We start from the raw sequence: 22,440 nt of genomic DNA, 5'->3' as shown, positions 1-22,440 counted from the left end.
GTCCAAGTGATTAATTTCTGTTCACAATAGATCATAATGATAGGACTAAGAGTCAAAGGGATCACCTAAACAAGACTAGTGTCTGCAAATGCTAACCGATAGAATAAAAAAGGGAGAGAATGATCCAACATGGGAACCGAGATACACAGCAGACTCATAGAATGGCGGATGTCCTAAACAGCACTCTGGCCTCAGAATCAGCCCTTAAGGCATGCAGATCCAGCTGAAAAGCCCATGAGAGTATTTCAGGCATGGAAAGCCAAGACACTCTGGCAAACAAACAAACAAACAACAACAACAAAAAAACCTAAATGAAAGATCTCTGTGAGTGAGATCCCAGTGGAAAGAACAGGTCATCAAAGAAGGAGGTACCTTTCTCTGAAGGGAGGAGAGAACTTCCACTTTGACTATGACCTTGTCTAAATATGATCAGAGTCGGTGAGCTCAAAAGGCTTCCATAGCCTTGGCAACTCATGACAAGAGCCTAGGGTGATTGCTGATGCCATAAACAGGAGTGTCAATTTGTTAAGTAAACAACGGGAGTCACTGTGCACTTACTCCTCATGTGGGATCTCTGTCCTTAATGTGCTGTACATTGTGATTTAATGCTATAACTAGTACTCAAGCAGTATTTTTCACTTTGTGTTTCTATGTGGGTGCAAACTGTTGAAACCTTTACTTAATGTATGCTAAACTGATCTTCTGTATATAAAGAGAATTGAAAATGAGGCCAGCGCCGCGGCTCACTAGGCTAATCCTCCGCCTTGTGGTGCCGTCACACCGGGTTCTAGTCCCGGTTGGGGCACCGGATTCTGTCTGGGTTGCCCCTCTTCCAGGCCAGCTCTCTGCTGTGGCCAGGGAGTGCAGTGGAGGATGGCCCAAGTGCTTGGGCCCTGCACCCCATGGGAGACCAGGAGAAGCACCTGGCTCCTTCCATTGGATCAGTGGAGTTCTCTGGCCGCAGCGCGCAGGCCGCGGTGGCCATTGGAGGGTGAATCAACGGCAAAAAGGAAGACCTTTCTCTCTGTCTCTCTCTCTCACTGTCCACTCTGCCTGTCAAAAAAATTGCTTTAAACTGGTCGGTTTTTCAGTGGATTTTGGAGAATGGCTCACAAAATTTCATATTTCCTATTGGATGGCTTATTTCAGTGGCAGTGAAATGTTTTAGATTCAAGTTAGAAGTTATGGAGAACATATAGGGAAGTTTCTATGGATCCATCTCTTACTAATCAGTGGAATATACACAAATATGGAATCAGCTGACCTGGATTACTGAAGTCTGTCTACTGTGGAGTCCCTTCCCTGCTTCTTAGTAGAAATCAGATAAGCTGAATTTAATCAATAACTGTGAGATGGAAGAGAGAGAGAGAGAGATCCCTATAGAAAAAAATGACATGGGGATGGTGAGCAACTAAATACTTTAAACTGTGTAACTATGTGACAAAACCTTTTGGTTATAGATTTTCAGTGATAATATCAAAATGTGTGCAAAATATAAGTCAACAAAGGATAGTAAAATCTCTGGATGTGTATGTTCTAGGGACATAAAATAAACTTATGTGAGGGCCGGTGTTGTGACGTAGCGGTGAAGTCGCTGCCTGAAGTGCCGGCATTCCATATAGGTGCCGGTTCGAGACCCAGCTGTTCCTTTTCTGATCCAGCTTTCTGCTATGGCCCGGGAAAGCAGTAGAAGATGGTCCAAGTCCAGTCCTTGGACCCCTGCAGTCACGTGGAAGACCCAAGAGAAGCTCTTGGCTCCTGACTTCAGGTTGGTGCAGCTCAGGCTATAGCGGCCATCTGGGGAGTGAACCAGTAGATACAAGATCTCTCTCTCTCTCTCTCTGCCTCTCCTTCTCTCTCTGTGTAACTCTTTCAAATAAATAAATAAATATTTAAAAAATAAACAGGCTATAGAAATTTCATTTTCATTATCTTTTTTCTCTTTCTCACTACCCCTCCCCCTTTTATTTTTAATTCAGTCCTGCTAACTTTATGTGGTTCATTAAAGGCTGGAGGATTCTAAGGCTGCTAAAATTTGCCTTAGCTTCTATACTTGTGGCGACATTACCAGCACACAGTAGTGATATACAAATAGTGTGGATTATGCTAGAAGCTGTGGAGGTACCTTCCTAAAGTTCTGGTAGGGTAACTTGAAACATTTATGAAATATCCTATACTTTGGGCAAAGACTAGAGTCTGATTTCTGCATTTTTTGGGTCAAATTTGTTCAAATAATCAGCATAGCACTAATGAGAAGTTTCCTTGGAAGACACCTAATTAGTGCAAAGAATTTAATACTTTGAATTATAGACCCTCAGTTTTGGGAGGATTCATAAAGATAACTTGTTATAACTATATCAGTTTCCTGGGGATCTTGCAGTATTACCACTGATCACACAGCCTTAAACTCCTTAAACTCTTTTGGGTTTCCCATTTCCCCATAACTGAGATAAAATCTGTTACATTGTAGTTTCACTGCTTTCAATTCCTTGGGGCCATGGAAAATATTCTAATCCATGATGACTATGCATATATTTGAAAATAATTCTGATTTCTTTGCATTTTTCCCCCAAGTGAACTGTGAATTTACTGCTTACTTGAGAATTTCTCTCCTGAAGGCATTTGAATTTATCCTTATCCTTTGACAGAACTGAATGTGATATTCTTGTGCTGACCAGCACAGAATATAGTAGTAAATAGATAAAAAAAAAACTATGGTTTTTAAAGTTGGCTAAAATGAACTCCTTTTGGAAGGCATATACCACTGTTATAGACTTATTATTCTGTATTCTAACTGCCAAACTTCTTTATTTTAGCAATCCTGCTTTGTAAAGTACTCTTTGCAAGTTCATGAGTCATCTCCAAATAACAACAACAATGGTCTCTTAGTCTTTATTTTCCTTCTAGTCTCAGTTACCCTTTCATCATGCATTTTTGGAAACTCTTAATATCCTTAAATATCAGCACATTTCATTACATAAGTTTTCCTTAGTTAACATTCTTCTCCAACCTATTATATACAACAAGCTCAGTTCTTGTCCTTGTGCTTCTGCTACCCTATACTTTCTCCTTTAGTGAGTTCATTCAATTTACTCTTAGAATTTCAACTGTTATCTCTACTTGACTAATTCTAGATCTCTCATGAATGAATGGAATTATTATCCTCTTAAATCAACAGTTATTTATTCCTTCCTAGTTTATTACCAATTTTTTTCACCTAGTTGTAAAAGTTACAGAGTCACCAATTGTTTCATTGCTTTCTTTTCCATATATGTATTCAGGACAATCGTCATAAAATAGTGACTCTTTTTTGAAAAAAAATCTCGCATTTGTCCCCCATATTTATTCTTTTCTGTGGCTTACTCCAAACATCTTTCATTATATACTACTTGATGCTTATTTTCTTCAATCTATTTTTTTGCACAATCACAACACTAACATATTTTGTAATGCAACCCTTTTCACTATTTTGCCTTTTCAGACACTGCAGAAGGCTTTCAGCTGCCTACGAAATAAAATATAAATTCTTAGGCTGTTTTTCAAACTCATAAATGACTTCCTCTTCAAAATTAAATATTAACATGCCTCTAATCAGTCTTCTGTGTCAGAAAAATTACCTACTGACCCTGGAGTAGGGCTTGCCAGCCTTTCAGCCCTTTCCCTCCCTCTGTTCTTTCTACTACACTAGCGTTACATCCTAGCCGTCTTTTGAGACACATCAAATACCACCACTCCCTTCCTCATGAAACAATCATCTTACTTTCTGACCATAAGATGTTCCTGAACTCTTATTTTATTGTCCATCTAAACTATTTTGACACCTCGATTTTGCTTTTTAAATTGTCATGTACACATTTATCACTATCCAAGTATATGTTACAAGCTTTGTTGCAGGTACTCTGACTTATTTGTCTGTATGTATCTTTTATTGCTTGAAGAGGACCTTGTAAACATTAGGTCTATCCTGATGTGTATTGTTTGGTGGGGCATGCTACCATGGAGATAGCTACCATGGAGATAGACTACACAATAAAAAATTATTGTACATTTCTTTAATCAAATGTTTTATTTTAAGAAGCATCTAATCTTTCTTGACTGAGTAATATATGCATCAAGTTATAAAATAAGCATTGGGAAGTGAGGATTGTGGTTGAGAGGTCTAAGAAATGGTGAAACTTTTGAAGAGCAAAAATTGTACGTATATGAATAGAAGGGATTTTATAATTATAGTCAATTTGGCGATAGCTTGGATATGGCTTGTATCTGGAGGATGGGGATCATAATGATCAGTTGTCCTATGGACCTTTCTTTTATTTACCCTTACTCTTCCACTTCTTATACTTCTTTTCTCTACTTGCCTTTGCCCTTTATTGAGCCCTTTACTGATTCGGTCTTTCCTTTACCTTTGTCTTTTCCATTATCACCTTCCTTGGTTTTAGCATCTTTTCTTTCTTCTTGATCCTTTTCTGCATCTTCCATTATTTTGCCTGTATTTCCTTTGTCATCAGAGCTGTCATTATCTTGGGTTTCTTGTCCTTCTGATAGTTTTTTCTCACTTGTCTGTTTTTGAACTTCATATCCTGGTACTTTTCTCTCACTTGTCTTTTTTTGGACTTCCTGTACTTCTTGTACTTCTTCCTCACTAGTCTTTTTTTGAACTTCCTGTACTGGTACTTTTCTCTCACTTGTCTGTTTTTGGACTTCCTGTCGTGGTACTTTTCTTTCACTTGTCTGTTTTTGGACTTCCTGCACTTCTTCCTCACTAGTCTGTTTTTGGACTTCCTGTACTTCTTCCTCACTAGTCTGTTTTTGGACTTCCTCTCCTGGTACTTTTCTCTCACTTGTTTGTTTTTGGACTTCTTGTTTTGATGCTTTTCTCTCACTTGTCTTTTTTTGGACTTCCTGTGCTTCTGGTACTTTTTCCTCATTATTCTGTTTTTGGGCTTCCTGTACTTCTTGTACTTCTTCATTACTAGTCATTTTTTGGACTTCCTGTTCTAGTATTTTTTTCTCACTTGTCTTTTTTTGGACTTCCTTTCCTGGTGCTTTACTCTCACTCGTCTTTTTTTGGACTTGCTCTCCTTCTGGTACTTTTTCCTCACTTGATTCCTGTCCTTCTGGTACTGCTTCCTCGTGTGTCTTTTTTTGTGATCCCTGAACTACTGATACTTCCTCTTCACTTGTCTTCTCTTGGGCTTCAGGTCTTTCTGGTATTATGGAATCACTCTTCTTTATTTGAGATTTTTGTCTTTTTGGTATTTCAGCATTACTGCCTACCTCGACATCCATCCCTTTCTTCTCTTTTTCCAATTCATTGTCTTTTGTCCTTCTTTTTGACTCTTTTTTGTGTATTGATATCAAAGATTCAGCAGAATCTGTAAATATTTCTTTTTTTAGTGCTTTCCTGCTTTCTTCTAGAGCCTTTTGAGAACTTGTAGTTCCTCCACGTTTTAGAATCTGGGCTTTGGAATCTGATTTTTTTGCATATTCTCCATCCATGTAACCTGGAAGTATAACTGAGCATACAACAAAGTGCATGATACGGATATCAAATATTTTCTCTTTACCCTTATTTTCCCCAGATATTGGTTCATTTTTTACAAATTTAAACTGACAAACAGATGGTAACTTGGGATATTCCCAAAAATATTAAAATGGTGGAAATCTATGCATAAAATTATAGAAGTATTACTCCCCATGGAGGATCTCTGTCCTTAATGTGTTGTACTATGAGAATTAACAGTATAACTAGTACTCAAACAGTACTTTACACTTTGTGTTTCTGTGTGGGTGCAAACTGTTTAAATCTTTACTTAGTATATACTAAATTGATCTTCTGTATATAAAGATAGTTGAAAATGAATCTTGATGTGAATGGGATAGGAGAGGGACTGGGAGATGGGATGGTTGTGGGTGGGAGGGAGAGGTTATGGGGGGAAAAGCCACTGTAATCCAAAAGCTGTACTTTGGAAGCTTATATTTATTAAATAAAAGTTAAAAAAATAATTCTAGCCCAAGGGGAAAAAGACTATTCTTAATAAATTGGAAAGCTAATTAGAGAAAAGGTAAATGTATTATAAATGAACTGGTGTTTGTTCACTGGATTATGACTAGCAAGTTCAAGACTAAAGAAAGATGTTTTCAGAAAAGAAAATTTATTTTAAGGAAAAATGATAAGAAGCAATAACTATCTTTTTTTTTTTTTTGACAGGCAGAGTGGAGAGTGAGAGAGAGAGAGACAGAAAGGTCTTCCTTTGCCATTGGTTCACCCTTCAATGGCCGCTGCAGCCGGCGTGCTGCAGCTGGCGCACCGTGTTGATCTGAAGGCAGGAGCCAGGTGCTTCTGCTGGTCTCCCATGGGGTGCAGGGCCCAAGCACTTGGGCCATTCTCCACTGCATTCCTGGGGCACAGCTGAGAGCTGGCCTAGAAGAGGGGCAACCGGGACAGAATCCGGCACCCCGACCGGGACTAGAACCCGGTGTGCCGGCGCTGCAAGGCAGAGGATTAGCCTATTGAGCCATGGCGCTGGCCTAACTATCTTTTAAAATGGAAAAAAACCCGTAAATATGCTTTCTGTATTGAATAAAATCATATCTCATTATATAATAATTGAGCTACTTGATAAATATTTGCTTACCATACACCAGGCACTTTTCTGAGCATTTTATATATTAAATCATTTAATCCTTTTAGCAATAGTAGGTACTATTATTATGTTCACTTTACAGTTGAAGACACTAAAGCACAGAAAATGAATGTGAATAAGATCATGAAATTAGTATGTGGTGGAGTTGGGATTTGAACCCGTCTAGTGAGAGTCAATAATTTAGTTCTAGCCATCATATTAGACTGCTCTTTGCAATAGTTGCTGGTTCATTCTGCAACAATTTCAGATACCTTTAATCATGTGCAGGTAAATCAACTCTGCTATGTATCAATATCTGTGTGATGTACTAAACTTGAATTTGTTAGCTTTTGCCAATTGTGATTCATTTGGTTCTCTCTCTCTCTCATGATTTGCTTTCATCAATAGAGTAAAAGAAATACCTTTTTTATTTATTTAAAGTTTTGTTTATTTGAGAGGTAGAGAAGTTGTGATAGAGATAAAGAGTGTGCTTCTATCTGCTGGTTCACTCTCCAAATGCCCACAATGACCAGTACTGGGTTGGGCTGAAGCCTGGAGCTGGGAATGCAATCCAAGTTTCCCAAGTGTGTGTCAGTAACAAGATCAGCAACCAAATCATTTGAGCCATCACAGCTGCCTCCAGGGTTTGCACTGGCAGGAAACGAGTAAGGAACCTGAGCCTACTGTGGCATGGAGGCTTCAAAAACTTAATGGCTAAATGCCCACTCAAAGAGATAGCTAAGCTACAAAGGAAAGTTGTGTGAGCTCTTGCTATGAAGCAGAGGGATATTTTTGCTTTGAAAAGAAAAATCAATATTTATTATTTAAACTGACAGAATACCAAATTTAAAATTGAATCAGAACACCTGGGTTTATTTTTTTTATTATTATTATTTTTTTTTTTTGACAGGCAGAGTGGACAGTGAGAGAGAGACAGAGAGAAAGGTCTTCCTTTGCCGTTGGTTCACCCTCCAATGGCCGCCGCGGCTGGCGCACTGCGCTGATCTGATGGCAGGAGCAAGGTACTTATCCCGGTCTCCCATGGGGTGCAGGGCCCAAGGACTTGGGCCATCCTCCACTGCACTCCCTGGCCACAGCAGAGAGCTGGCCTGGAAGAGGGGCAACCGGGACAGAATCCGGCGCCCCGACCGGGACTAGAACCCGGTGTGCGGGCGCTGCAAGGCGGAGGATTAGCCTAGTGAGCTGCGGCGCCGGCCACACCTGGGTTTAAAATGCCTGCTAACTGGGTTTGTTTGGTTAAATCAGTGAATATTCCAAAGAGTTTGCTTTCTTATGGTTAGTCTGCTGTGCTTACTTTGTAGCGGTATTGAAGGATTCTAGACAAATGATAAAGAAGCATTGGATACAGCATTGGATAACCATTGGACACAGATGTTCAAATCCTGTCTGCATACTTAACTAGCTGGGTGACACTGAACAAACTTCACTTTCTTATTTATAATTGAGGACAAAATTAGGGGATTAACTAATATTATTTAAGTAAAGCACTCAGTATCCTGCATAAAACATAGTAAGTAGTCAATAAATGTTGACTCTTACTACTGCCAAATGAGACCATACAGACAAAAACTCTCTTACCCAGTCAAGACAAGATATTCATAATTCTCAATAAAAATTTAGAGGATCAGCTAACTGTATTACAGGAAAATTTCTCGCTTAAGAATTAATTATTGGACTTTTAATGCAGAAGACTTCAGGTACATTTAGTTTGATGTTTGAAAACTTGATGTACATATAACTTTGGCATTTTATCCATTGTAAAATTAGGCACACCTGTGTTATGTAAGAAGGTAATTATAAATCAAAAAGAATATTGTACTTCCGTGTTTTCTAAATTTTTGACACAAAATAAAAATATGTGTATCCTCTCCATGCTCTTCATTAAAATATGGGCACTGACATTTTATTCTAGACAAACTCATTTCTAATTTTTTAAAGAAAGTCAGTGATAGATATTTGCATATCCTGAACATTGTTCAATTATGGAAAATAATGATTTTTGACAGTTTTATCAGCAGCCGTTATTTTATTTGGGGTATGGCACTGTGTGAAATGGTATGGAGAAGTGTTTTTGCATTGACATTTATATCCTTAAGAATTCTGTGAGATGTGCTAAAAAAGCTGAACCTTCTTAATATATGAAATATTATTATTTTTACTATCTCTTGAGAGTAACTGTTTTCTATTTTCTGTAAAACTTCATGATCTACTTTGTAAAGCTGAAATTATCTTCTATATTGTATAGATTTTGTTAACAAAAATGAAATATTCTAGGATTTAATGAAACACTCAGGTTGTTTTCTACCTACAGCTTTCCTAATTTCATGGAATTAAATTTTTTTCTTATCTTTCCCAATACACTGAAATATACATTTCTAGTAGTATCTTCATATTCTTCATTGTTGTTAGTCTATTTTCTGTTATCTTTTCTATCTTGAATTTTATTAGAAATTAATAGGATTTACTTTTCAGGAACTCAGCTACCTGATAAAGTGAGGTCCACTTTTATTTCAAGTTTGCATTGCATGGGGCTGGCGGTGGGGTGCAGTGGGTTATAGCCCTGGTCTGAAGCGCCAGCGTCCCATATGGGCACCGGTTCAAGACCTGGCTGCTCCACTTCCCATCCAGCTCTATGCTATGGCCTGGGAAAGCTGTGGAAGATGGCCTAAGTTCTTGGGCCCCTGCACTTGCGTGGGACACCCGGAAGAAGCTCCTGGCTCCTGGCTTCGGATCGGATCGGTGTAGCTCTGGCTGTTGTGGCCATCTTGGGAGTGAACCAACAGATGGAAGACCTCTCTCTCTGCCTCTCCTCTCTCTCTGTAACTCTGACTTTCAAATAAATAAAATATTTTAAAAAAAGTTTGCATTGCACAAATATCACAAATCATCATTCCATCACATTCTGAATTCTTCTCTTTGTTCTCTCATATGTTAAACAGTGCATACTTTTTGCTTCCCTTTGAACTTCACAACTATCTTATATTTAAAGTATAAATATTTATAGTGGAAAGATTTGAAAGCCTTGGGTGAAAGTTCACTTATTTCAAGCAGTAGCTCATGTGACAAAATTCATTATACTCAAAAGATTTTAAATTGGATTAATTTTTGTTAAAGGTGAAAGATATAAAGTAGTTATCATATTAATAATTATAGTTATGTGATGCTTAAAATAATGTACAAAAGTAGATCATGTAAATTATTAAGAAACTAATCATATGTTCTTAATCCAGTGGTTAACATGGGAGAGCAAAATCAGATCTAGAATGTAAAAGATCTGTTAGGAGTGGGTGTTATGGTACAATGGATCAAGCCACTGCTTGGAATCCTGTCTGTAAAAGCGTACTGGTATAAGTCCTGGAGCAGTTAAGACTGGACAAACATGCAGCAGCTAGCATGAAACTACCAGCAACTCTTGTGGCCAGTAGATACACCATAATCTCAGACTTAGGTGAGATAAAACTGCAGCAGCCCATATATCACTGGTGATCTTGTCTGAGGGAGAACCTCACAGCCCCACTGAATCCACTGAATCCAGCTTGAAGAGCTGGTGGGGAGCAGGGTTCCCACCTAACCCCATGAAGGGAGTGCCGTTGATTTCCTTCCCTCTCCTCACCAAGGTTACCAGTGATCAGCAGGAAGGAAGCACCTTCTTCCCAGAGTGAGGCAAGTAAAGGAGGCTATGGCCCAGGCCACTGGTGGATTTTGTCTGAAGCAGAAAGCCAGTCCTCAGTTACTTTGATTCTGGCATGGAGAGTTGGAGGGGCAATGTGCTTACTTAGTTTCATGAAGAGAGGGCACATTGCTCTCCTCCCTGATAAAATTGATCAGGTTTGTGAGCTGGAAGACCACACTTTCACCCTTCGAAGGTCACACCTTCGCCCCTGTGTGACCTCCTTGCCCTTACCTGGACACATCTGTGTGCCCACCAGCCAATCAGGCTAATTAACCATTTCCATTTGGAAGTGGATTAAAGGCCTGGGACATAGTGGGCCCAGCTATTTTTTGGCCATTTGCCATTGTGAGCCAGTGCTGCCCTGCAACTCCAGGGCATGTGGCCTTTGGGCCACTTGCCCCATGCTTCCTGGCCTGTATGCACCTCCACTGAATAAAAAGGCTTAAAACTTAAAAAAAAAATACCTCACCAAAAGGACACACACACACACACAGACTGAAAGGAAAAGAAATAAAAGACTAGCAGGAGTACCCATCCTATCATCAGACAAAATAATCTTTAAGACAAAAGCTGTTAAAAGAGACAAGGGCATTATGCAATGATTAAGGGATCCATTTAACAGGAAGATGTGACTACAGTAAATGTATGTGTTAGGGCATTTGGCTATTAAATGTTAATGTGTCTAAAGGGTGACATATGCTGCAATAGAGCAATAATGGGATAAACACCCCACTTCCATCAATGGACATACCATCTAGACAAAAATCCAACAAAAAAATCAGTAGAGTTATCTACACATCCACTCAAATGATTCTAATTGATACCTACAGAACATTTCATCCCACAGCAGCAGAATACACATCTTGTTCATCAGTGCGTGGAACTTTGTCTAAAAGGTAAAACACTCTAGAACATAAAACAAGTCTCAAAAAACTCAAAAAAGGTGTAATTATACCATGTATCTTTTCTGACCACAAAGGAATGAAGTTAAAATTAACACTTTAAGAAACTCTAGAAAATATGCAAACACATGGAAACTGAAAAACCTATTCCTGAATGAACAGTAGGTCATAGAATAAATCAATCAAGAGAGAAATAAAAGATTCCTATAACTGAATGAAGGTGACATCATAGCATATCAAAACTTAGGGGATACAGCAAAAGCAGTAATAAGGGGTTGATGTTGGGACATAGTGGGTTAAGCCACTGCCTACAACACTGGCATCCCATATGGGTGCCTATTTGAGTCACAGATGCCCGGTTTCCAATCCAGCTCCCTCCTAATGGCCTGATAAATGCAGTAGAAGATGGCTCAAGTTCCCTGTCACCTGTATGGGAAACCACAATGAAGCTCCTGGCTCTTGGTTTCAGCCTGGCCTAGTGCTTGCCATTGCAGTCATCCGGGTGGTGAACAAGCAACTTGAAGATTCCTCCCTCCCCCTCCCTCTTTCTCTCTCTAGCTCTGACTTTTGAAAAAAATAAATCTTTAAAAATGTAAAAGAAAGAGTACTAAGAGGCAAGTTCACATAAATGATATAACAATGCATCTCAGGTCCTAGAAAAATAAGAGCAAACCAAATGCACAATTAGTAGGAGGAATGTAATAATAAATAAAAAAACTGAAATAAAAAATACAAAAGACCAGTGAAATGAAAAGTTGTTTTCATGAAAATATAAACAAAATTGGTAAACCTTTGGCCCAACTAACCAAAAAAGAAAAGGGAGAAGGCCCAAGTTAAAATCAGATATGAAAAAAGGGGATGTTACAATAGATACCACAGAAATAGAGTCATCAGGGATTACTACAAATAGCTATGTGCCAACAAATTGGAAAATATAGAAGAAATAGAAAGAAATAGATTTCTAGACACATACAATTTACCACATCGACACATCAAGACATAGAAAACCTGAATAGACCAATAATCAAAATGAAGGTGTAATCAGTATTAAAGACCCAACAGTAACAACAACAAAAGCCCAGTACAGATAGCTTTACTGCTGAATTCAAGCAAACTGTTAAAGAACTAATCCCAATTCTTCTTAAACTATTCAAGACAGTTGAAAAGGAGGGAATTCTCCCAAACTCCTTCTATGAGGCCGATACCACCTTAATTCCAAAACCAGAAAAAGATGCAACAAAAGAAAAATAGACAAGTATCCCCAATGAGAATAGATGCAAATATCCTTAACAAAACACTAACTATATAAATAAATAAACATAAAAATTCACTAAAAACCAATTTACATCCTGGAAGAGACAGCCTGCTACCTGTTCTTAGAGCCTTTGTATTTTTGAGAGTTCTTCTGACTTAAGTTGACACATAAATTTAACTATCACAGATATCCCTCTTTCTTTTTGTAAGGAAAACCTATTAGGTCACATTCCTACCATCTTCTCTAAATGGGGTGGGTATTTGCAGAATGTTGGCACATACTGACTGCTTGAATGCATATTGTTTCTTGTACCCTGAATCAGAAAGAATAAAGTTAAAATTATATATAAAAAATTTTATATCTGTTGGTGTTTAGAATGCTTGAAATGGGTCACACTAAATTTAAAATATTAAATGGGAAGTCTCCTATTTTTAAAAGGAATTTTTGTGTGCATTTAATTATTCAACTCTGTAGTACATGTATTTTTTTATTTACAAACATTTGATTAATATATATGTTTTCATGACTAATCATTAAAAAGACATTTGTGGAAAGAGTATGTACTTTAGAGACCTAGATTTAACTCCTGACACGGCTGTTTTCCAATTTCAGGAAAATATCTGAGTGACTTTCCTGATCTGTAAAGAAGGAGATAGTAACAACTAGCAGGCAAGAGAGGGAGCTACTGCTTCTGAAAGTACACAGTGTGTAGCAGGTGCTTAATACTTACTGTTCCTCAAAACTAAGGTATTTAGAAGATGACAGCAAGTAGATGAAATTTTGTTCTTAAATAGTCTTTTTTTCTATTAATAAATACTCAGGTGGCCTTTACTTACAACTAAAAAAGAGTTTTCTTTCTTTTATTTTTAATTTTTATTTACTTATATTTTTAGGCTGTCAATATTCTTTTTTATTTATCTAGCTTTAAAAACACTTAACAGGCCGGTGCCGCGGTTCACTAGGCTGATCCTCCGCCTGCAGCGCTGGCACCCCGGGTTCTAGTCCTGGTTGGGGCACCAGTTCTGTCCCGGTTGCTTCTCTTCCAGTCCAGCTCTCTGCTGTGGCCCAGAAGGCAGTGGAGGATGGCCCAAGTGCTTGGGCCCTGCACCCGCGTGGGAGACCATGAGGAAGCACCAGACTCCTGGCTTCAGATCGGCGCAGCGCGCTGGCCGTAGCGGCCATTTGGGGGGTGAACCAGCAGAAGGAAGACCTTTCTCTCTCTCTCTCTCACTGTCTAACTCTATCTGTCAAAAATAAATAAATAAATAAACACTTAACAGACATGTAAAGATTGTATATAAGTGATGTTCTCATACTGTATCAACTTCTTACTATTGCTATAACAAAAAAGTTTTTAATTCCCAGCAAAGAATTAATAAAACTCAGAAATCAATCTTTCTTTCATTATATTTTGCTGGAATCATGAGGATTTTTAGCAGCAATCCTTCTGAAAGTAGTTATTTAAAATACTGACAGATAATAGAGACATTTAAGTAACCTTTGAAGAAGAATTCTCTATTTTGGGATAAAAATAGCCAGGCCAGAAAATAAAATAGAAGCAATGTAAAATATCAGAGTTGAAGATAGATAAGGAACTTACCCACAGGAGAAAGTGCTAAAAACAAAACACAAAAGAAAGATCAGTAGGGATTCTTTAACTTATGGAGAACTTACTTTCCCATGATATATTTTCTAAGTCAATGCAGAAACAGGACCTCTAGAGAGTATAAAACTTTCTGCTTCATCATCAGGAGTACTGCTCACCAAAACTCTATATCCCCTTCCACAGAGACTGTTATATTTGGGATGTCATTTAGCTAGTGCCATTGAATCCTTGGGTAACTAATATCAGTCCCAACAAATCCAAACCATATAGTTTTGTTCTTTCATAAGTCAGTTTGTTATCCACTATCATGATCAGTTTGGAAAATGTATATTGTTCGTCAGTTATCAATATCATCATTTGTCTGTACGTCTATTTTATATCTATTTTAGGAGATTTTTTTTTATCAACAATCATTATTTGCCAGAGTATAGCACAGAGAAAATAGGCTCTGTTGTGATAGACTAACTGGAAATACATGCAATCAATAATTTTGGTAATAGATAATTAGACTCCAATACAAGACTATCAAATTTTCTTGCAAAAGTAAAATAGGTAAGAATAAATAAAATTGAAAATCAAGGGAACCACTAACTTAAGGAACAACGCCTACTCTGAGGTAGAAGACCTTGTCATGTAAGCAATATGGAAACAAAACCCATAGGTTCTAGAATCAGAGATTGGTAAGAAAGCAAATGATATGAACTTACTGATTTTTCCAGAACTGTCCACTGAAGGAAGCAAAGACAAACGCATTAGTAGATATTGGGGTTCCCCTCCTTTCAATTCCCAAGCTTTGGATGGACTAGGCCATTAACAACTAAATTCTGTTTATTTAAGAGTGAGAAGCCTTCATTTCCCTTCCCTATTTCTTGACTATTTGGTTTGTTGTAGTTTGGAAAGAACTTGTGATAAGAAAATTAAATGAACTTTACTTTTCATTAATCCTTATCAGTTTTGCCCATGGTTTTAAGACTACAGTTTGCAAAATATAGATGCATTATGGTCTTGTTTTGAAGATACATGCTAACACTATTTACTAATGATGTTTGTTGTGAAGTATTTATGATACTGAAATAAAGATATATCTCTCAGGGTGATTTTCCTTGGTATATTTAGTACAAAAAGCACAAATAATAGGAAAGCATGAAATTGTGAGAGAGACAATACGATAACCAGAGGTGAAAATGTAGTTATGTAAACTCTATGTCAGGGGTTGGCAAATTATAGCCTATGGGACAAATCTAGTTTGCTGCCTGTTTTAGCTTTTTGAGGTAAGAATGGATTTTACATTTCTAAATGGTTGAAAACAGCAGTCATAATACTTAGTGACACACTGAAATTACATAAATTCAAATTTCAAGAAGTCTACAAAGAGTGTTTTATTGGGACAAACACATGCTTATTCTTGTATGTATTGCCAATGATTGCTTTTGTACTACAACAGATTTAAGTACTTGTGACAGAGACTTTATGGCTTGTAAAATCTAAAATATTTATTATCTAGCTTTTATAGAAAATGTTTGTCCTCCTCTTCCCCTCCCTCCAGCCCTTAGAGGAAACTAACGTACTAGAAACAGGTAAAAACCTTAGAGAGTGTGCATTGTGGCACAGTGGGTTAAGCCGCTGCATAGGATGCCCACAACTCATATCAGAATGCTGATCCTTAACACTGGGCTCCTCTGCTTCTGATACAGCTTCCTACTAATGCACTTAAGATGGTAGCAGATGATGGCCCAAGTACTTGTTTTTTTTTTTGCCACTTTTGCAGGAAACTTGGATGGAGTGCCTGATTTCTGGTTTTGTTCTGGGGCCAGTCCTGGCTATTGTGTAAATTTGGAGACTTAATCAATAGACAGAAGATCTCAATCTCTCTCCCTTTCTCTTTCTCTGTCCACTTTTAAAATAAATAAATCTTAAAAAATAAAAAAGAAACATACCAGTGGGTATGTGAGCTATTCCTGAAAAATCAAAACAAGAAGATAGGTTAATTGTAGAATTTTTAAATAAGAAATACAATTTTTCTCCCCACTCTCATTTCTCTAATTCTTCTAGATACCATCAAGACCTCTAGTAGGAAATGAACTGTGGTGGCATAACAATCTACTAGTGTGTTACAAGAATTTTGTACTTTTACCTGCCTTTGTAAGGCTCCTTGTGTTCCAAGTTACTGTCATCTCTCTGATTGCTTTCTCTGCTTTCACCTTTGCCTCCTAGACAGTTCTCAATAGAGCAACCAGAAGGAGCCTTTTAAACTGTCAGACCCCTGTGCTTAGGAGCTACCAAATGCTCCCTAAGTTGCTTGAGCCAAAGCTGGTCATTACAGTCTCTTGCAAGAAGGGTTTAGAAAACCTATCTCCTCATAGCTGTGTGGTAGATTCTCTTTGTGTCTTTTCCATTCTTCTCCAGTTATACAGGCTTTCTTGTTTTTCCCAACGCCTTTCTACCCAGTTTGGTTTACTTGTGGTCTCCTTTGGTTGAAATATTTCCTCTTAGATATCTGCATGGCTAATTCTTTCATGTCTTTCATGTTCCATCTAGTAGTTCTATCAAATGCTGAGTATGGGGTATTAAATTTATTAACTATAATTGTGAATGTTTATGTTTACTGTTTTCAGCTCTATAAGATTTTTTCTTATGTATTTTTAAGCACTTTTATGTGCATGCATATTTAAGATTTCTGTCTTCTTGATGCATTGATGTATATTGTTATCTTTGTCATTAGTAATTTTCTTTGCACTGAGCCCTATTTTATATTATATTGATACTGATACCTCTGCTGTTTTAAAAAATAATGTTATGTTATCACAGCTTATATATCATATTTGTTATTGTTAGTATGTTATTGTAATAATTAAAGGAAAAAAGACAGGATGGGGATTGGATTCAGGGAGGGAGGAAGGAAAAGAGGTAGGGAACTACAGTTTTCTTAGAATTTTATCTATGAAATATGTTAAGACTGTTCTCTTTATGCTAAAAAAACTATCTTGAGGGGATTGAAGTACAATTAAAGTTGTCTATATAAAAATATTTGAAGTAAGTTCTTATAGATAGCATTTCATTGGGTCATGCTTTTTATTGATCTGTTAGTATAAGTTTATTAATTGGTATTTTTAGACCTACTTTTTTTTCTTAAATGAAAACATATATTTATGAAATTTGCACCAATATCATGAAAGACAAGTCTCAATTCAGTTCTTTCAAGGAGGGGAGTCAGAAAAGGCTTTTATTTTTCAGCGCGGGTGGTCCAAGACCCCTCCTGCCCACCCAGAGGAGAGAAAAAGAGAGAAATTCTACCTTCTGCTTCATTCCCAAATGCGTACAAAGGCCAGGGCTGGGCCGGACCAGTGCTGGGAGCCAGAAATGCAATTTAGGTCTCCCACATGGATGGCAGGAGCCCTATTATTTGAACCATCACTGCTGCATCCCAGAGTCTGCGTTGGTGCGAAGCTGGAGTCAGGATCCAGAGCTGGGAGTGCAGTTTGCAGGAATCTTTACCACTAGGCTAAATACCTAATCATTTAACACTACTTTTGACAACTCTATTCCTTTCTTTTTCTATTCTTTGGATTATGTCCCTCTTTATACTCTCACTTGATACATCTTTTAATTTTGCTATTTCTGCCTTTTATTTTGTTTTGTGACCCTATAGTTTCAGAATGGAATATGAAATTCTTAAGTGTATTCTTTCCCGTGGTCTTTCCTGTGATCTGACTCCAATATCTTTTGCTCGCATGATTTCCCTTTGTTTTTCTTTTCTAACGTAACTCTCTAGCAAGAAGAACATTTTTTAGTCCTTTCCATGTGATTTATTTTATTTCTGTGAACGTTGACTAAGAAACTCCAAACCAAATGAAACAAAAAACCAAAACAATAATAATGGTAATGGCAACAACAACAAACTTAAAAATAAAACTATTTTTAACTTATAGGAATATTAGAAAATACAGAAGAAAAGAGATGGAAAACAATTTGACTCTCAGGGTTCAGGATTTTCATATGTCAAAGTGTCAGCAGGGGTTTGTGCTGTGGCATAGCTGGTAAAGCCACTGCCTGTGATGCCAACACCCCATATCCACACTGGTTCCCATCCCAGCTGCTTCACTTTTAATCCATCTTCCTCCCTGCTAATGGCCTGGAAAAAGCAGAAGATGACCCAGTTGCTTGAACTCCTGCCACTCACATGGAAGACATGAAAGAAGCTCCTGGCTCCTGGCTTCTACCTGGCCCAATCCTCACCATTGTTTAGTAGTGATTTCTGATTTATGTCAATTTATAATTAAGTTATTATTCATTGTTCCAATAATGTAGAAGAAGGAAAATGAGAAATGGTTTGCTTGGAAGTAATTAGAAATTATGCTGAATAGAGATAATACAAACTAAAAAATAAATTACAAAGTCACATAGTTGCTGTTTTAACTGGAATTTGTACTTTGATCCATCTGATTTCTTTCTCAACTACCATTATCTATTACCTTTGCATTATATAACCCATTAGCATCATGCAAGCAGTTTTATTATATATTTAGAATTCTTCCCTAAAACTTATCTCTAGAAATGAAATTATGAGCTTAAACAAAAATTTGCTTTCTAAAAGAATCAGGTTAATTTAAATGGGATCAGTAATATATGACTATGTAAATTTCACCAGAACAAGGCCAGCACTTATTATGTTTGTAAATACTACCTCAGGTTCTTAATATTTTATACTTTATTCCGTATTTCATTATTATTTTATGTGACTCCTTGGATATATTGTAGTTTCTAAATTCGTCAGTACTTAAGAGGATACTACAAAATTAGAGGTGGTGGGGGATCAGAAGTATGTATGAGAATACTTCAGGAAAAATTTTTTAAAGACACTAGAATTAAGAAATATATGATTAATAACTTACCGATAGGTATTGGTGTAACTGGTAGGACAATATGAAACAAAAATACATTAGCAGAATTTTTGGGTTAAGAATATAGTTTCTTTCCTTGTTATTTTCAAGGGATTAACAAAGAGATTTTTGGAAGACTCTAAACCTCTCCCGGAAAGATATGTACAATAGAAAAAGAGGGATTAACCTTAATGCTTTTGTGGTAAAGCAATAGTCCTAGTCTGGTTTGAGTGGCTCTATATAGTATATTTCAATTTTGCAAAGACAAAAGGTAACTAATACATACATGCTTAGATCATTTTTTTTCTATCTGGTCCGGTTAAGGAGAGTTTAAGTACTATATAGAACTTTTATACAATTGCCAATTTAAATGCTAATTGCAGTTATTCTCTTTCCTATTTTATCTCTGTTCCTTCTTGGTATCTCCACATTTGTTATATCTCATTCTGTGTAGCTTTCCTTCTTGTAGCAAGGAAAATTTTTCATTTGTTATTAAAAGCTGTTTAAATTTTTTTAAAGAAGACAAAACGCTTCTTTTTTAGTCTCTTAGTCAAATGATTATTTTTTAATGGGTAATTAATAACCCAGCAAATTGCTGAGTGATGGGGGGGAGGGAATTTATAAATACAAGCATTAAATGGGATTTGGGTCAGAATTAAGAAAATTTTCCTCCATGTTTTGGGGCATCAACTGTACCACATTAATGAAAAAAAAGTAACTTACTGATAGGTATTGCTGCATGTGCTAAAATTCAAATACAAAGTATTAGGGTGAGTTGACACAATAGTATTGACAACAATAATAGAATTTTTGCTGATTTTTTTTTTAGTGTGCAAAGTCTTGTTTGTTTTTAGATAGGCAATTTATCTAGAAAAAACTAACATTTATTTTTCCATTAATCTTTATTAGCAGTTCTTTTAATAGTGCAATGAAATTCTGGTAATTGGAGGAAGGCATGAAGAAATATAAATGCCAACATTTTTTTTAAAATGGAAACAATGGGGCTGGCGCTGTGGCGCAGTGGGTTAAGGCCTGGCCTCCCATATGGGCGCAGGTTCTGATCCAGCTCTCTGCTGTGGCCTGGGATAACAGCGGAGGATGGCTCAGGTGCTTGGGCCCTTGTGCCCACGTGGGAGACCCCGAGGAAGCTCCTGGCTCCTGGCTTCGGATTGGAGCAGCTCCGGCCGTTGCGGCCATCTGGGGAGTGAACCAGCGGATGGAAGACCTCTCTCTCTGTCTCTGCCTCTCTGTAGCTCTTTCAAATAAATAAAATAAATCTTTAAAAAAATGGAAACAACAATCCCATAGTAAATGTATAATGTACATGACAAACAGAAAGAGGTCTCCTTACAATTGCAGATATCAATAATGTAAGTTTTCAGAACATGAAAATCTCCAGTGTTTCAGAACACCGATAATCTTCAGTGAATGAGGACAGAAATATACTCTTATGTGCTACTTAAACATCATCTGTCAAATGTAAGAATTCCATTTCCAGAAATGGGAGAGAGGAACACTTTTTCTTCCTGTTCTTTTCAATCTCTCTTGATGTGAAATGTATCAGGAATATTTAAATTTATATATAAACTCTGGGAAAGCAGTATTTTTTCCTGTCTTGATTCTTGCTGTATCCTACTCTTTGGCACAGAGTAGGCCTTTGTTACATTTTAAATGAGTAAAATATCAATTAGTTTAACTTTGCCAATTCAATTACATTTCTTTCATCTTTTTTATTTTTCTGCCAAAATCATTTATATAGTATAAAATAACATAACTTCTCATGTGACAATTTTTTAAAATTTTTGTATAGGAGGAATAATTTCAAATGTTCTGTAGCAGTGAAATGACTATAGTTAACAACAATGTTTTATATATTTTATAAAGAACTAGAAGAGAAGAATTTGTAGGTTTCAATACAAAGAGATTATATTTAAGGATATGGAAATGCTAATTATCCTGATTTTATTATTATACATTATGTAAGTGTATTGAATTATTATACTGTATCCTGTAAAACATGTACAGTTATGTGTCAGTTAAATAATCTGATTTAAAATATGTTCAAAAGTATCTCTAATTTCAGGTCACCTTTTGCTAGCTCATTATTTGATTTGCCATCAGTGGATCTTTTATCTTTTAAGATATTCATCGGTAACTTTAGAGGAAACTATTCAATATAAAACAAAAGAGATTGAAAAACTTGAATGTTAAGGTCTTAAATGTTTGGAGAACTGTATGATCAGAATAAGAGCCAACCCCAGAACTGATATAAACAAAGTAAACTTACTTGGCTCTTGTTTTAGTGTGAAAAAGAAATCAAATAAATGAGAGGTTTCTTGAATGTGAAGACATTATTCTCAAACTCTTTCTGCTGAAATTTTAAAAACAAAACTTTGAGAGACTACCAAACTTTCTAGAATCAATCAGGGGCCAACATTATGGCATAATAGGTATGGCTGCCACCTGTGATGCTGGCATCCCATATGGGCTCCAATTCGTGTCCCAGCTGCTCCATCTCCAATCTAGCTTCCTGCTAATGGCCTGGGAAAAGCAGTGGCAGATGGCTCAAGTATATGGTCCCCTGCCAGCTTTGTGGGGTGACCTAAAATGACTGTTGTGGCTATCTGGGGAGTGAACCAAAGGATGGAAGATCTCTTTCTCTGTCTTCTCTTGTCTCTGGCTCTATCTCTCTGTAACTCTGACTTCAAATAAACAAATAAATAAATAAATAACTTTTTAAAAAAATCAAATATAGTGGGAAGATAAATATCTTCAGATTATTCTATTAAAACCCCTCTTAATTTGGGTATCTTTTTGGAAAGAAAGATTAGGAGTGGAATTATTGATAGAGGCTATTTTCTTCTGATTTCTTTTTGTTAATTCAAACTTTCCTAAAGCATTTTATACCACCAAGAGTTTATTACCTTCTTCTTATGCTGTCCATTCCTTTTACTTCTTTGGAATGATTGTGTTGATTCATCATAATCATTATACTACAATTCTTTTTTGTTAATAATTGTGTTTTTAGGCTAAGTATAGAAATACTTTTCTTTTTCATCCATTAGCATAAATATATTATGGCTGGGTGACTATTTGGCTGAATGTAGGCACTGTTTGACTTTAAAGTCAGTTAGGTAGACTTGGCGCTTAGATGTGTGATCATGGGCAAGATACCGAGTCTCACAATTTTCTTCTTTATATAATGGGAATAGAAATATTTATCATAAATACATATAGACACTCATACATACTTATACACACACACACACACACACACACACGTAAAGCCTTGAGTACAGTGCCAGGCACATTGTTAGTACCGGGTAAACATTATCACAGCATCACATCAAGTAATCAGGTATCAGTTTCAATTGGAGTCTCTAAATAGACATCAATAGCTGAAAATGGAATAAGTACCTAGAAATAGTAATAGGGAAAAAAACCTAAAGGGTGATTAATGCTGAAAGAAGTTAGCAA

General features: G+C 36.8%; 1 protein-coding gene across 37 annotated transcripts in view; it reads right to left on the bottom strand.

Annotated features, from left to right (window-relative positions):
* Positions 1-22,440, bottom strand: part of TSBP1 (testis expressed basic protein 1) — a 122,231-nt gene that overhangs the window by 30,976 nt on the left and 68,815 nt on the right. For 25 of the 37 annotated variants that reach the window (XM_070074716.1, XM_070074729.1, XM_070074718.1 and 22 more), the window contains 5 exons: positions 19,687-19,707; positions 18,976-18,993; positions 16,021-16,041; positions 14,791-14,811; positions 14,078-14,092 (listed from right to left, as the gene is read on the bottom strand). In XM_070074716.1, coding sequence (XP_069930817.1) covers positions 14,078-14,092; positions 14,791-14,811; positions 16,021-16,041; positions 18,976-18,993; positions 19,687-19,707 — 96 coding nt within the window. Of the gene's footprint in view, positions 1-1,891; positions 5,517-14,077; positions 14,093-14,790; positions 14,812-16,020; positions 16,042-18,975; positions 18,994-19,686; positions 19,708-22,440 lie in introns of those variants that run through there. The other 12 variants (XM_070074721.1, XM_070074725.1, XM_070074749.1 and 9 more) reach the window with 10 other exon arrangements.

The sequence above is a fragment of the Oryctolagus cuniculus genome, chromosome 5, assembly GCF_964237555.1.
Source record: "Oryctolagus cuniculus chromosome 5, mOryCun1.1, whole genome shotgun sequence".
NCBI lineage: Eukaryota > Metazoa > Chordata > Mammalia > Lagomorpha > Leporidae > Oryctolagus > Oryctolagus cuniculus.
This window is presented reverse-complemented; position numbering and strand designations above follow the sequence as displayed.